Genomic DNA, 15441 nt, shown 5'->3' with positions numbered 1-15441 from the left:
TTTAAACGTTCCAACATCCGGATTATAAGGGTACCAGAAGGGGGAAAGAAACAGCCACGAGTGGAACACTTATTTGAACAAATAATAAAGGAGAACTTCTCCAGTCTGGCAAAGGAAATAGACTTCCAGGAAATCCAGGAAGCTCAGAGAGTCCCAAAGAAGTTGGACCCAAGAAGGAACACACCAAGGCACATCATAATTACATTAGCCAAGACTAAAATGAAGGACAGAATCCTAGAAGCAGCAAGAGATAAGGGGACAGTCACCTCCAAAGGAGTGCCCATCAGACTGTCAGCAGATTTCTCTAAAGAGACCTTACAGGCAAGAAGGGGCTGGAAAGAAGTATTCCAAGTCATGAAATCCAAAGACCTATAGCCAAGATTGCTTTATCCAGCAAGACTTTCATTTAGAATGGAAGGAAAGATAAAGTGCTTCTCAGATAAGGTCAAGTTCAAGGAGTTCATCATCACCAAGCCCTTATATGAAATGCTAAAGGGACTTATCTAAGAAAAAGATGATGAAAAATATTAACAGTGAAAGGACAGCAAACTCACAGAACTCACAGTTATTAACAATGACACAAAACAAAAGCAAACCAAGAGGACAGGTAGATCAGGAGTGGAACCATAGAAATGAAGAACACATGGTGGGTTAGCAACAGGGGAGTGGGAGGAAGAGAAGGGGGGAGAAGGCACAAAAAATAGCATAGAGGGTAGATAGAAAATAGGGGGGAGGGCAAGAATAGTGGGGGAAATATAGAATCTAAAGAACTTGAGACACGTGGTTAGGTCCTTGAAAGCTGTTTAATAGCAAGCTTATAAAAGCTTGCATTTAGGATTTTTAGCATACTTAAGGGGGGCAGAATGGTGGGGGGAGGGAGTGTGCGGGTGGAGGGGAATGAAGGGGGGTAATAGAACAACTGTAATGGTATAATTAATAAAATATATTAAAAAAAGAAGGAAAATAAGCTATTCCTATAAAAAAAAGAGGAAGGGCAATCTATAGATTAATGAGAGACTTAAGAGACACATCAATGAAAATGCAATGTGGACTCCATTTGGAATGAATCAACCCTAAAGATTTTAGGAGACAGTTGGGAAAATGAACATTAATTGGGTAGTTGATGATATTAAGGGATTTAAAAAAATTTAGGTGTAGTAATGCTATTGTGCTTGTGTGAAAAAAATTACTATGTTTTATGTGTACAGAATAAAGATGAAATTAGATGATACTTAGAATTGGCTTTAGAGTGATCCAGTGTTGTCTGGGTGCTTCTGTGTGGATATAGGGGGCATGTGTTGATACATTTTGAAGCTAGATGCTGGGGTACATAAAGCTTATTATGCCATTCTTTCTGCCTTTGTGTATGGTTGAACTTCCCTGTAATTTTTTAAAAAGCTGTTGCTATATTCCAGACAGGAATTGTTAAGGCCCTGAAATAAAGCCTTGGTTGTAGGGGTGAAACGAAAAGGATGGATATGAGGAATAAATTGTATGATAATCAGTTATATTTAGATGTTTGAGGCTGGAGGGACGGGTCTTAGTTTATGGTTTGGGACCTGAGTGCTGTTACCTAAGTTAGGGGAAATGGAAGCAGTGCACCTTGAGGGTTTGAACAGGGTGATGATATTGAAAGTTTGTTTTTGGACATAGGGAGTTTAAGATATCAGGGTAGAGATACATAGTTGGTAGCTTACAGGTGAAGTCAGGGCTAGATATGGATCAGTATGTAGGTGGTAGTTAACCTTAAGAAAGGATGAGATTGCTCAGGGAGAATGTAAAAGAAAAGGAGCAGAGAAAGAGGAGCCACTTAGGATTCTGAGAGCAAAGGTCAGAGAGTTAGGGAAATCAAGGAGGTAAGTTTTTAGAAGAGTAAGGAAACTGTGAGAAATCCAGTCTGAAGGTCAAGCAGGATTAGAACTTGTTTAATTCCTCTTGATTAGAAACACTAAATTCCTTTGGGGAGCCAGTGTGGGGCGGGTGGGAAAGCTTTGTGGGTAAACTATTGATATGGCAAAGTTATCAGTTCCCTTTAGACTACAGGTCATATTAAACATGTGTTGATTAGCTAGAGAGTTATGACTAAAAGCAAAAGAGCTTTTATTGTATTGGAAATTAAGATCATTACTCTCCATTCCCTTGGAGCCATTAACTAGAAAATCATGTTCACTTGTGCAGAGACCTTGTCAAAGTTTACTTCTATTTCTATGAAAAAAAAGTTTTTTAATTAAAAAAATTTTAATATATTTTATTGATTATTCTGTTACAGTTGACCCATTTCCCCCCTTCATTCCCCTCTACCCTGCACACCCTCTCCCACACACATTACCCACCTTTTCCATGTGTCTTAAGTTCTTTAGCTTATACCTTTCCGACAGTACTCTTGCCCTCTCCCTATTTTCTACCTACCGTCTATGCTACTTATTCCCTGTACCTTTTCCCCCTCTCTTGTCCTCCCACTCCCCTGTTGATAACCCTCCATGTGATCTCCATTTCTGTGGTTCTGTTCTATTCTAATTGTTTGCTTTGTTTTTGGTTTTGTTTTAGGTGTGGTTGTTAATAATTGTGAGTTTGCTGTCATTTTACTATGCATGTTTTTTATCTTCTTTTTCTAAGATAAGTCCCTTTAACATTTTCATAAAATAAGGGCTTGGTGATGGTGAACTCCTTTAACTTGACCTTATCTGAGAAGCACTTTATCTGCCCTTCCATTCTAAATGAAAGCTTTACTGGATAGAGCAATCTTGGATGTAGGTCCTTGCATGTCATGACTTGGAATACTTCTTTCCAGCCCCTTCTTGCCTGTAAGGTCTCTTTTGAGAAATCTGCTGACAGTCTGATGGGAAGTCCTTTGTAGGTGACTGTCCCTTTCTCTCTTGCTGCTTCTAGGATTCTCTCCTTTATTTTAATCTTGGCTAATGTAATTATGATGTGCCTTGGTGTGTTCCTTCTTGGGTCCAACTTCTTTGGCACTCTCTGAGCTTCCTGGATTTCCTGGAAGTCTATTTCCTTTGCCAGACTGGGGAAGTTCTCCTTTATTATTTGTTCAAATAAGTTTTCCACTCGTCGCTGTTCCTCTTCCCCTCCTGGTACCCCTATAATTTGGATGCTGGAACGTTTAAAGATGTCCTGGAGGTTCCTAAGCCTCTCCTCGTTTTTCTGAATTCTTGTTTCTTCCTTCTTTTATGTTTGGCTGTTTCTTTCTTCTTTCTGGTCCACTCCCTTGATTTGAGTCCCAGTTTTCTTCCCATCACTGTTGGTTCCCTGTGCATTTCCCTTCATTTCACTTAGTGTAGCCTTCATTTTTTCATCTAATGTGACCAAATTCAGCCAGTTCTGTGAGTATCCTGATCACCGTATTTCGAACTGTGCGTCTGATAGGTTGGCTATCTCTTTGTTGCTTAGTTGTATTATTTCTGGAGCTTTGATCTGTTCTTCTGTTTCGGCCTTTTTTTTTTTTGTCTTGTCACTATGTACTGAAGGGCAGAGCCTTAGGTGTTCACCAGGGTGGGGCAACCCAGTTGCTGGGTTGTGACGCTGTAGGGGTCCAAGAGGGAACATTGGTGCTTGCTTCTCTCTCTGTCGGTCCTCAGTCCCTTCTGCCACTTCCCCCAAGCAAACTGGGCCTTTCTGGTGCTGATTCCTGTGTGGGCGGGCTTGTGTACATTCTAGAACCCTGTAGGTCTCTCCAACAAATTCTCCCGTGAGGTTGGGAGTCTGTCCCTGCGCCTCAACCCCACAGGTGTTTTCAATTGGTGTTTTGAGGCTTTATTTTCTGGTGCTGGGACCCTGGGTTGCGAGGTCTATCTCGCTCCCGTTATCTGCATGCGAATGTGGGACTGCTGCCTAGTCAACTAGCCAGCATGTGTGCAGTGCCCACTTCACAATTGCTGCCTCACTGGGTCTTCCCATTGCCACTCCACGCCCAGGGTCTGCCAGCCACCTGCTGCGTGCCCGGGTTCCGCCCTCTGCTGTCTTGTGCACCCGGGGTGCCTTGGGCGCCCGGTGTTACTGCTTCTTGTGCCGTGACCCCTCTCCGCCCAACTTCACCCTGCCTGCCAGTCTGGATAAATACACATTTCAGTTCCTTGGCTGTCCGACTTCTATAGAGTTCACTTTTCTGTCAGTTCTGGTTGTTATTTTGTTTCTAATTATTTGTTGTCCTTATTTTGGTTGTGCGAGGAGGCACAGTGTGTCTACCTACACCTCCATCTTGGCTGGAAGTTTCTGTGAAATTTTAGATAATTGTACAAAAAATAGTGGAACTGAAGCTGCCATAGGGGTTCAAACTTAGAATTGTGAAACCTGTCACTGTGCTCATACACTGGGGTAAATGCAAAATCTTAGCAGTAAGCAAAGATTATATTGCTTGTTATTTCCTTTTTTTAAGGTTAATTTTTTAGGTGTTTTAAAAATAGTCTTTCTGTAGCTCCTTTTATCCTAAAGTTCAGATGAGATAAATGATGGCTGTGGAATTACTGTGAGAAAATTAAGCAGTCAATTACAATGTGATAGGTTACTGTTGCCTCCAACCATGTGACTTATCAATATGTATAGGGCTGGGATATTGTAGCCTTCCGAGCACTCTTAAACAGCCAAGAGAGAGGCTTTGGCAGGAGGGAAGCAGCCCTCTGCTCTTCTAGCCACCTTCTGTGCATACATTTTATAATTTGTATATATTTTCCGGGAAGTGCAGAACTGTGAGAACTTGTTTTGCTTAAAATACCCTTACACAGCAAATTGTACAGCCCACATAGGGACAAAAAATGACTCAGCCTTTTAGGGATGCTTTTCCTTTAGTTGCTAACATCTGACCAGACTATTATGTAGTATGAGAGTTGAAATTTACCAATTTTTCATAAGACAGTTTGAGAGCTTGGTTGCCAGAAAGGGCCAGAGAGAATGATTCTGTCTTTCCAGAGTAGCATGTAGCCCACACGGCCTGCCACTCTGTTGTTGCCTGTTGAGTCATTCCCACAGTTCTAAAGACCTTTTTTTTTTTAAAATGTGATGTTGTTGGAGTGAGAAAGAAAGGGAGTTTTTCTTCTTGACACAGAATATCCACCACCCCAAATTTGCATTGCTTTGCTTTTTTAACAATCAAATATTGCCCTCAGTCATTCTGAGAGTTTTCTTTTTTAGGCATCTTAGTGCTTTCATTTATCATTTGTTTGACTACAAAAGCATTTAGGCATTTGCTGAGCTGAGTTTGTAGCGATAGGCTGTCAGGATGCAGGCTGAGAGTTAATCAGAAAGTTGAGGATTTCTAGGTAAACATATAAACATGGATTTCTAGTTTTTGGTTATTTAAAAGTCAATTAAATATGCTAAAAAGCATCTAAATATTCTTGTGAATATCAATAAAAATACTGTGAAGGGAATGAATGAGCTTATAATTTTGGGTTACTGAAAATTGCTGTAATTGAAAAGGATTTTAGTTTGTTTTTGTTTTTGCCGTGGAGGGTAAAGTGCCCATGTTTGTTCTAGTTCAGAAGATCCCACTCTGTGGTAGTAAAAAAAAGAATTGAAATTTCTTTATCAGGAAAAGGAAATTTCTCAGGAAAAGGAAATTCTTATGTATTGGAAATGTCATCTTGTGTGCTCTATATATCCAGCAAGATCATAAAGCATTTTAGAAAAGTCAAATAACATTAGTAAGCTGTCTATTCACAGATCGTATGTCTCATGTAGGAACAAGTCAGGGGTCTTATTGGGGATTGGAAGATCTGAAAGACAGATTACAGCTTTGGAATGTATTCAGATGACTTTTTGAAACAGATATTTTAATTGGAGTGGGGGTGGAGAAATAGTTGAGCTTCTGTGGTTAAATATGCAACTTCCTTAGCCTGTTATCTATAAATATCACATAGGAAAAAGCCATTGGAACTCTGTTTCCGAAAACTCACTCACTATACATATCTATTTGGATGTATGTGTTTCTATGTGCCTGTGCCTCATCCTCGCCTCCCAGCAGTGGGTCAGTAATTGGGCTGTTTTCTTTCACAGGATTGAGTTGTTTGGATTGTGTTTAATCTGTTGCTCAATGCTGCATAGCAGCAAAGTCCCTTAAATTAAGATTTTGAACAGAATCTCATCCTCCCTTTTTTAAAAGAGAGTGGGGGAAAAGCAGTTGATTGGTTGTCTGAAGGTCTCTTTCTGTAGTCCTCTCTCCTTCCTCCTGCCTCCCCCCCCCCCCCGCCCCCAGACGAATAGCAAGGGGAGGAGCTCCCTCACCCTTCTAACCACACTTCATATGTCTTAACTTAAGAGCTTTTTTTGGTTTCCTGTCGGCAGTAATTCAACTCTGTGCCATCTTGACTTGTCTGAAGGGTGGAAAAGGGGAGTGAGTCCTCACAGTCTGATTTGAGCATAAGGCGTGAGGCTGAATTTACGGAAGCTTCAGTAGTCTCTGAAGACAACATCTTTGTTCTGTGACTTTGAATTTTTTCATTGTATTTGTGGGCTGTTATCTCTGAGAAGGATCTGTCATGACTCTACTGGAACCTGAGATGTTAATGATGGCTGTGCAATCCGGTAATTCCGATATTTCTTGTAAACCCTATTTGCCATAGGCTTCTTAAGAAAGGTTGGGAATATTTACACTTGGATTGGATGGAGATGGGGAGGAAGATAGTTGGGAGTAGATTAATGGCCCAGTAAATGTATTCGTTTTCAGATTTTTATTGTAAAAATGCTAATAATGTTTTCTAATTGCAAATTTTAATTATTCAGACAGCTTCAAATTAGATATTTACTAATCTTAAAACTATTCAGTGAGGAGATTTATGTGGGGGAGAAATAACTATTTTCCTTTAATCAATTATTTTATCATCTGTGACACTGCTTTTAATATAAGATAACCTGTTTTTTCTGTTTTATACCATTACTGTCTGACTTAGGCAATAATACATACTCTATTTTTATGTCTATGTATGTTATAATGCGAAAGCATATTTAAAATTTTTTCCTTTGCTGTTTTTTCTCTTTTGTGGTATATTGTCTTTTGGTTCTTTGGAAATGCTCTTGATAACACATAGGATTGGGACTCTAAATTTTGGAGATGGGAAAGTTTGAGCAAGGAGGCAGCAAACAAAGAATGCAGGATTTTGGAAGTTTTTTCTCTGAAAATGGTTTTCCCAACTCAAAAGGATCTTTTAAAACATTTTAAAATTCCAGTTTGTTTTCAGTGTTTTGTTTTACTTTTAGTATTTTTAAATCCGTAAGTTAGATATCTAAAATAGGGAATGTTCTTTTGTTATTTTTAGGCTTCTGCTAAAATGTAGTCTGTAGTGTTTTCCTGTTTCATAGCCTATCTCAATAGATCATACAAGTGGCGTTTGAGGACCTCTTCCCATCCACTGGCCTTAACTCAAAGGAGAATGAGACTCCTTCATTCTGCCAGATACTGTCTCTGGCAGGATTGGTCTCACTGTTCTCCTTGGGGAGCGCTTAGATAGTATGTTGAAAGACACAGATATCCATCTGAAGACAGGATCAGATGCTATCTGTTTAAGCTTTATCGACAGGTTAGGAGCAAAGAGAAAAGATACTGCTACTCTTCTGTTTTTATAAATAAGACCATGATAAGTCATTTGTTCATTAGAGTTTTTCTGTTCATATATGCTAGGTTGCCTTTCCTTTTCCTCCCCCAGATCTGTTGAGCTCTGTATTCTAAACAAGATAATGTGCTTATCTGAGTGTTTCCCATCTGTCTTTGATGAAATAGCTCCCCATTACACTAACTCAGATTATTTTTTCTTCTCTGTATTCTGGTTTTCTGCAGGCGAGTGCAGAGTTCATCTTAAGGAGTAGATGTTAGCCTTTGAATTCGTTCTCCCTTCTTTGATCATCTTTTACTTACAGCTCACCTCATTCCGGTAACTTTTCTTAATAAATGTTGAAAGATCATTTGCTTTTACCTGAGGGGTCTCACTGTTCCCAGCTGGATAAGGGAAAGGGATTTACTTATTTTGTAGTCTTGACCAAGAGCTGTTTTTCCTGTGACATATGTTGGGCAGAGCTAGCCACCCATCTGTTGAGCCAACTACTTCATAAAACTTTCAGAGGATAATAGAATGTAAGACAAGTGTAGATGAAATTGACAAGGGTGTTGGATACAGGTAGGAAACCTGTAGAAAGGTCTGCAGAGAACAGCATGGATATGGACCTTTTTTGCATGTATGTGTAAAAGTAGAGAAACTGGGTATAGCAAGGCATAATAGGAAACCGATTTCTGTAATAGTTGTGATTCTTAAATCTTCAAAAACTTTAATAATGTGTTGGTTTTATGAAATTGTTAGTGTTTTCTTAAGCTGTAGCCTATAGAAGTTATAGATTATAACAGTAATATGACAGCTGTATTTATAATGGGAAATGAAAGAGCATCTATTATGAAGTGTTAATAAACTAAAAGCCAGCCTTGTTTTTTTTTTTAAATTCTCATCTGAGGATGTGTTTGTTAATTTTAGAGAGGTGGGGAGAGAAAGGAGAGAGAAATATTGATTGGTTGCCTTCTGCATATGCCCTGACTAGGGATTGAACCTGAAATCTAGGTATGTGCTCTGACTGGGGATTGAACCCACAACCTTTTGGTGCACAGAGTGATGCTCCAAAAGCATCACTGAGCTGCCTGGCGGTAGCCATTAAAGAAAATTGTCAAAAGATTTACACTATGTGAGCCATAGGCTTTTTAGGAGTGAAATATTTGGACCTCTATGAATGTATGCTTTATAGGTGAAGCTACTGTTTAATAAGATTTTTAAAGTAATTAAACCTCTTTAAGACAAGATTCAAGATGCAAAATCTTTACCTTAAATTAAACTTTAGGATACTGAATATTTTAGCAAAGTTCCAGGGTACATTATATATTTACTGACAGTTTTCTTGTAGTATTTGGAGCTTGGGGATTTGGTGAGGCATGTTGCATGTAAAGACTTTTATCCTGCTTACGTATGGTAGTCTCTTACTGACCCCTGAGATCCAGTTCAGATACTGCCTTTCTGTGAAGCCTCTCTCAATAGAGTCAACCCTTCCCTCTCTGTTCCAACACAGCACCACCTTACAATGTAGACTAATTATCATTATTACCTGCCTCCTTAACTAGATTATCAGCTTCTCAAAGGCAATATATTCATCTATATGTTGGCTTCTGACATTGGCACGTGTAGAACCTCAGAAAATTTTTTAATTTAAATGAGCGTAGAGTAGTTTGGTATGCTTCCCCCAATAGATACACATAAGCTTTTTAAATCAAGAATTCATCGAAGTGTTTTGAGATCTGTTCTGCATTAAGAAATGAATCTATTTCTAACCACCATCCTGTATCTTAGCCAGTCCTTGTCCAAAGCAGATGCTGTTGAAAGCGTGACTTTCAAAGTAGAAATTGTTCCACATCTCAGGATGTGCAGTGTGCCCTGTCTTCCTGTGATGTGTTTTGCTAAGTCTAAGTGTTCTGATTAAGCCACAGTTAGAGAATTAAAGTATTTGTCACCAGTATGGAAACCTATCTAGATCATTGTGATTAGAAAACTAGTTATCTTAGACAGATATTTGGGATTTCTGAAGTTAAGACTAAGGAAATATTGGGGCACAGCACCGAGTCTTGTGTATTTCAGAAGAGAGAAATTATGGGCTCAGCTTTTGAGAGCTAATATGTAATGCTTTGATCAGGCAGGCCCTGTCCCTGCATTCAGCTCGTGCCATCTTACTAGTTTATAATTCCGTAACAGTGGCGGCGGGGGGGCGGGGGGGGCGGGTTCCCTTGTAGAGAAGAGAATTGAAGCAGTTCCTTAGGAATGCTTTGGTCCCATGATATACACCTCATCTTGATGAGGCACAGTAATGGAGTCAGTTTGTTTTTTTCTGTCTCTCTTGTGTACCCATCTACCCCCACACTCACACTGCCCACACCCTACCTTCCATTGCACACTTGTCTGTGTATGGGATATCTCTGGGAGGACTGTAAGAAACTATTAACAGTGATTAGCTCATGGGACTGGTCTGGAAAGAGAATTTTTGTTCCACAAAACAGTTGAGTTCTCTTTCATGTTTATTATGCTCATGGAATACCCTGTAAATGCAAGAGAATGTATAGAGTGTGTACAACAATATGTATAGTGTGCAAACCTATGGGCACATTACCCAACCTTAAGAAGTAGAGCACAATATACACTGAAGTCTCTAAGTGCCCTCTTTAATTTATCCCTTAGAAAACTCTTGTTTTCTTTTAACTATATATACCTTTTGAATCTTTTATTTGGTGTACCACATGCATGCTACCTATTAAAAAATATTCATTAATAATTTTAAAGTGTTTCCTTAGTCTGTTTACTCTCTTGTTCCTTGATATCTGTTACTTAATTCTTGCATATTTCTTTACCTTCTAGTTCCCTGATCATTACATTGCAGTTTTCCTCTGATCTGTGTATATTATATAATAGTATGGGTTGGAGAGAGGGGAGTAGTAATTTATAAAAAGAAGGTTGAAGGAAAATGACGGGAAAACAACTTTTGCCCTTTTTGGTAATATGTTAGCTCTTTAAGAAAGCGCCCCTTTTTTGTCTTCATATCACTCAGATGTCTATAGAGCTGGTGAAAAATTCTAGAACCTTTAGTACCAGCTATCTTTTGGATCTCCTAATATCCTAAATATTAATGTAAGCTTTTAAAAAACATGTTTTTGCTTATATTAGAGGGATTTTAGAGTTTGAAGGAAACCTTAGATGTTTTCTTGTTCTCTCCTTTATTCAAAATAAGGAAATTGGCCCATTGAGGTTGGTATGTTTCCTGAAGTCACATAAGTAGTGGCAGTCATAGAAGGAGAATTAATTTCCCTACACCCATTACAGTGTTCTTTTTGTTATAACTTACTTTCAGAGAAACCATCAGAGACCTTTGATGTATGATGTGTTGTGTTTATAATTTTCTTTGGAGATCTTGGTTTTCCTTGGGTTTTTCCATTGCAGGTTTCCATCACTACTCACATTGACTCACATCTTTAAGAGGGAGAAATAAAAACCAGTGCCTAAGTGTCCACTTCCAGCCCCAGAGAAGTGGAGTCAGATGCTACAGACCCCGTGGTTCTCTGGCGGACCTCTGTCTTGCTCTGCTTTCTCTGGACTCTGTAATGATCTCATACCTTGATGATGATCTCAGAGGACAGGTAGGCCAACAGACAGCTGTCGTCACCAGTGTTCTGGATTATATCTTACTCCTCTTTCTCTGACTCATTGATTAATCTAGAGTCCTCTTAGAGTTAGGACCCAGATCAAAGAAATTTGAATTTATCTGTCTCTATCTTTTTTTCCTCCCTCTTGTTTCCTTTTGGATAAGGCAAGCTATCAAGACCATGAACCACACTTTTAGCTTTATTAGACAGTGCCAAATTATAGAAAGATTAGTCTCATAGTTGTGGGGTTTTTTTGAGCTTCACTTTTATGATTACCACCTGCATTGTTTTTAGAAGAATTTTCTTTATAATAACAAGGAAAAAAACACTAAAAACCCCTGCTCTGCCATCCACAACAAAAACCAATTTTCTCTGTCTTGTTCTCAACAAATTAAAGGGCAGTATCAGGCTGAGCTGATGGTACCATGGCAGTCACTACTTATATGTGTTTATCATATTTCTCCTCACTCAGAACGTGCCAGTGGTTCTCATTCACAGAAAAGACTCAAGTCCTTATGGTGCCTACAGGATTCTACATGACCTTCCCCCTACTCCTGTGACTCTCCTCTCTTCACTATCCTGCACACCTTAGGGGATTCTCCTATTTCATGGTTTATGTACTTGAGGTTTCTTGTACCTGGAGCACTTTTTGCTGGGTAGCCTCACGGCTTGCTTCCTCACCTTCTTCAGATCTTTGTTCAAATGCCACTTACTTTGTTGGGCCTTCCCTGACCCATCCTATTTTTAAAGATCCTGCTTTTATTTTTCCTCGTACCAGTTACAGAAGATGTGATTGTTTATTGAATATTGCTCTCTCCCATCTAAAATCTAAACACTTCAAAGTAGGGTTTTTTTTTTTTGTTTTCTGTGCCTGTAAGAGGCCCTGGCACATAATATACACTTAATAATAATTCTGAAATAAATGACTTAATAAAAAATTTGTAGTGTATTGTAGGTAAATGTGTTTCTGAGACTATGCCTTTCAGTTTTGTGATGTGTGCTCTGCACTGGTGCAGTGGTTCTCAAAGTGTGGCCTGGGGACCTCCCTGGGCATCCTTTTCAATGAGCGTGAGGTGGAAACTTTATATATTTGTACTAAAATGTTATTTGCCTTTTTTACTGTTGTTTTCTCATTGAGTGTACAATGTAGCTTTCCAGAGATACCTGATGTACAGTCTCTCAGCAGATTGAGTGCAGCATCATATGTGAATATTCAGCTTCCCTTTAGTAAATTATACATAAAAAAGATTTGCAAAAGTGATGAAACAGTGGTACTCCTTTTATTATTGCTTTTTAATTTTTGAAGATAATATTTTTCATAAAGATATTTGTTAACATGTAGTGGGGTTATTGCTGTTTTTTAAAAGAAATAGTAAATCTCTTATTTATTTATCTTTTTCCTCATCTTAGGACATGCTTATTAATTTTAGAGAGAGGGGAAGGGAGGGGGAGAGAGGGAGAGAAACATCGATGTGAGAGAGAAACATCAATTGGTTGCCTCTTATCTGCACCCCATCCAGGGACCCTGCCTGCAACTAGGCCATGTACCCTGATCGGAAATCTAATCCGTGACCTTTTAGTTTATAGGATGACACTCCAACCAACTGAGCTACACCAGCCAGTGCTAAGTAATAAATCTTTTAAATGTTTTTATTTTTAATTTATTCTAAGTACTGATATGTATAACCCACATAAACAAGTGTGTGATACATTAGCTTATTAAAGTTCCCAGTGACTGTAAGAAGTTAAAGGAGTCCCCACATCAAAAAAATTTGAGAAGAGTAGGTATAGTGTTTAAGAGAATGGACTTTGGAGGCCAGGTTTCTTAGCTCTGCCACTAATTAGGTGTGTGACCTTGGGCAAATGACTTAACCTCTCTGTGCCTGTTACTTCACTTATAAGATAGTAGTAATGATAATAATGATAATAGTAGTAATGCCAACTCAGGAGGTTGTAAGTATTAAATGAATTACTGTATGTAAAATGTTTATAACAGTTTCTGGCACATAATAAATGCTTTATTGGTTTTGGATGTTATGGTTTTTGTTGTTATTAGGATTTTGATTACACTTAGATGCAGCTATATTTTATTTTTTTAAAAGGATTTTATTTATTTTTCGAGAGAGGGGAAGGGAGGAAGAGAGGGAGAGAAATATCAATGTGTTGTTGCCACTAACATGCCCCTGACTGGGGACTGGCCAGGAACCCAGGCTTGTGTCCTGACTGGGGATCAAACCAATGACCCTGTGGTTCACAGGCCGGCATTTAATCCACTGAGCCACACCAGCCAGGGCCATTTTATTTATTTTTCAATCTTCCTGGATAGTCTGACAACTTGCCACAACTCTCTTGATATTTGGCAACTCATAAAAATTTTTAAAATTTTAACCTTGAAATACTTCTGGGAATTTGTTCTAAGTAAATTATTTTAAAATATGTAAAATTTTATATATATACAAATATGTGTACTCTAGCAGTACATGGATTCTCTATAATATGGAAAATTATACATATTTAACTTTTTATCTGAGGATATGCTTTATTGATTTTAGAGAGAGGAGGGAGGGAAAGTGAGAGGGAAACTTTGTTACTCATAGTGTGTTCCAAGGAAATATCCATGTGAGAGAGATACAGTGACCAGCTGCCTCTTGTACATGCCTTGACCAGAGACAGAACCTGCAGCCCAGGCATATGCCCTGACCCGGAATCAAACCCATGACCTTTGGTTTATAGGACCACACTCTAACCAACTGAGCCATACCAGCCAGAGCAAAACAACCTAGATTTTAATAGTAGAAGATTGGTTAAATACCTGATTGTACATTCAGATGCTTTGATACTAATTGTAATAAATCATAAGATTATTTAAAGATCTGGAAAATATTTATCATTTATCCATTTAATCCTAAAATAATGGCTATAAGGTTCTACATCAAAGTGTTAATAGCTATTTCTGGGTAAGTGGGATTTCATAAAGGATTTTTTTTTCTTTTGAGTTTTACCCTTTCTTTCTGATTTTCTATCATAAGCATTCATTTCTGTTGCAGTCAAATAAAACCCGTATTAAATGGGAGGGGGGAGAGAGAGAGGGAGGGGGGAGTGTGAGCATGTTTGTGTGTATGTATGTACCATAGCTACAGTTAAAAGAGAGAAAATAGCTGAAAACATAGTGTTTTGATTTAGGAGCTAGAACTGTTCACGTGGGACCTCTGTAGTCAAAGCACTCCACTGACCAAACAGTGCATGATAAAGAGGCACTTCATCCCATTAAGCTGTTCATTCTGACCGGTCTAGTTTGTATAAATCCCTTTTACACTTTTTGCCTTTGTTTCTATTTTGTAAGATTTATTGAAATTTATTTTTGCAGTATTTGTATTAGGCCATGTTCTTGGCAGAGATGTAGAGCCTCCCCCCGCTTTTTTTTTTATTTTAAAATATTTTATTTATTTACTTTTTGAGAGGGGAAGGAAGGGAGAGAGGAAGAGAGGGAGAGAAACATCTGTGTGGTTGCCTCTTGAGCGGCCCCCTGCTGGGCACCTGGCTCACAATCCAGGCATGTGCCCTGACTGGGAATCAAACTGGTGACGCTTTGGTTGCAGGCTGGTGCTCAATCCACTGAGCAACGCCAGCCAGGGCTGTAGAGCCTTCCTCTGTACACTGACTTACTCCAATTTGCTGAACTTTTCAGATGTTTTTGTAAACTGAAAACACATACAGTTTTTTTTTCTGACATGTTAGAATAGTTTGAGTTCTCTTAGGCATAAAATAGTGGTGTTAGTATACAATTTTTAAAGTTATATGAATGTAAATTTCTATAATATACTTTGTTCTTTGATTTTGAGGGTAGATGTGGAAATTTTCATAACAACCCATCTATTCTTTTAAATTAAAAATTTTCAGTTGTCGACATATTATTATATTAGTTTCAGGTGTACACCCTAGTGATGAGACAATACATAACATACTAAATCTCAATACACATTTGACACCATACATAGTTAACTCATGCACTCTTTATCAAAAAGCCATAACCCACATTGCCTCATGTCTGTCTTAGAAGTAGGACCTAGAACTCTGAAAGAGTATAAAGTGTTAAATTTATTTTCTGAATTATTATATTTAGTATATTCTCTTGAGAATTGATTAGATTATATTCCTCAAATTGATGCCATAAAACTAATTTATAAAATATTTGGTTGTGTAGAGCATTGAAAACTTACAGGTTTACCATTAATTAGGCTATCCAAACAGATACTGTGACCTCAGTCTTCTAA

General features: G+C 38.4%; 1 protein-coding gene across 2 annotated transcripts in view; it reads left to right on the top strand.

The window, feature by feature from the left end:
• Nucleotides 1-15441, top strand: part of MRTFA (myocardin related transcription factor A) — a 142137-nt gene that overhangs the window by 31061 nt on the left and 95635 nt on the right. The window contains exon 1 of one of the 2 annotated variants that reach the window (XM_037068112.1): nucleotides 6277-6534. The exons of the other annotated variant lie outside the window; for it this stretch is intronic. Coding sequence (XP_036924007.1) covers nucleotides 6489-6534 — 46 coding nt within the window. The 5' untranslated portion in view covers nucleotides 6277-6488. Of the gene's footprint in view, nucleotides 1-6276; nucleotides 6535-15441 lie in introns of those variants that run through there. 2 annotated transcript variants of the gene reach the window in all.

Source organism: Sturnira hondurensis, unplaced genomic scaffold (assembly GCF_014824575.4).
Source record: "Sturnira hondurensis isolate 20B ecotype Veracruz unplaced genomic scaffold, ASM1482457v3 Scaffold0017436, whole genome shotgun sequence".
NCBI classification, from domain to species: domain Eukaryota; kingdom Metazoa; phylum Chordata; class Mammalia; order Chiroptera; family Phyllostomidae; genus Sturnira; species Sturnira hondurensis.
This window is presented reverse-complemented; position numbering and strand designations above follow the sequence as displayed.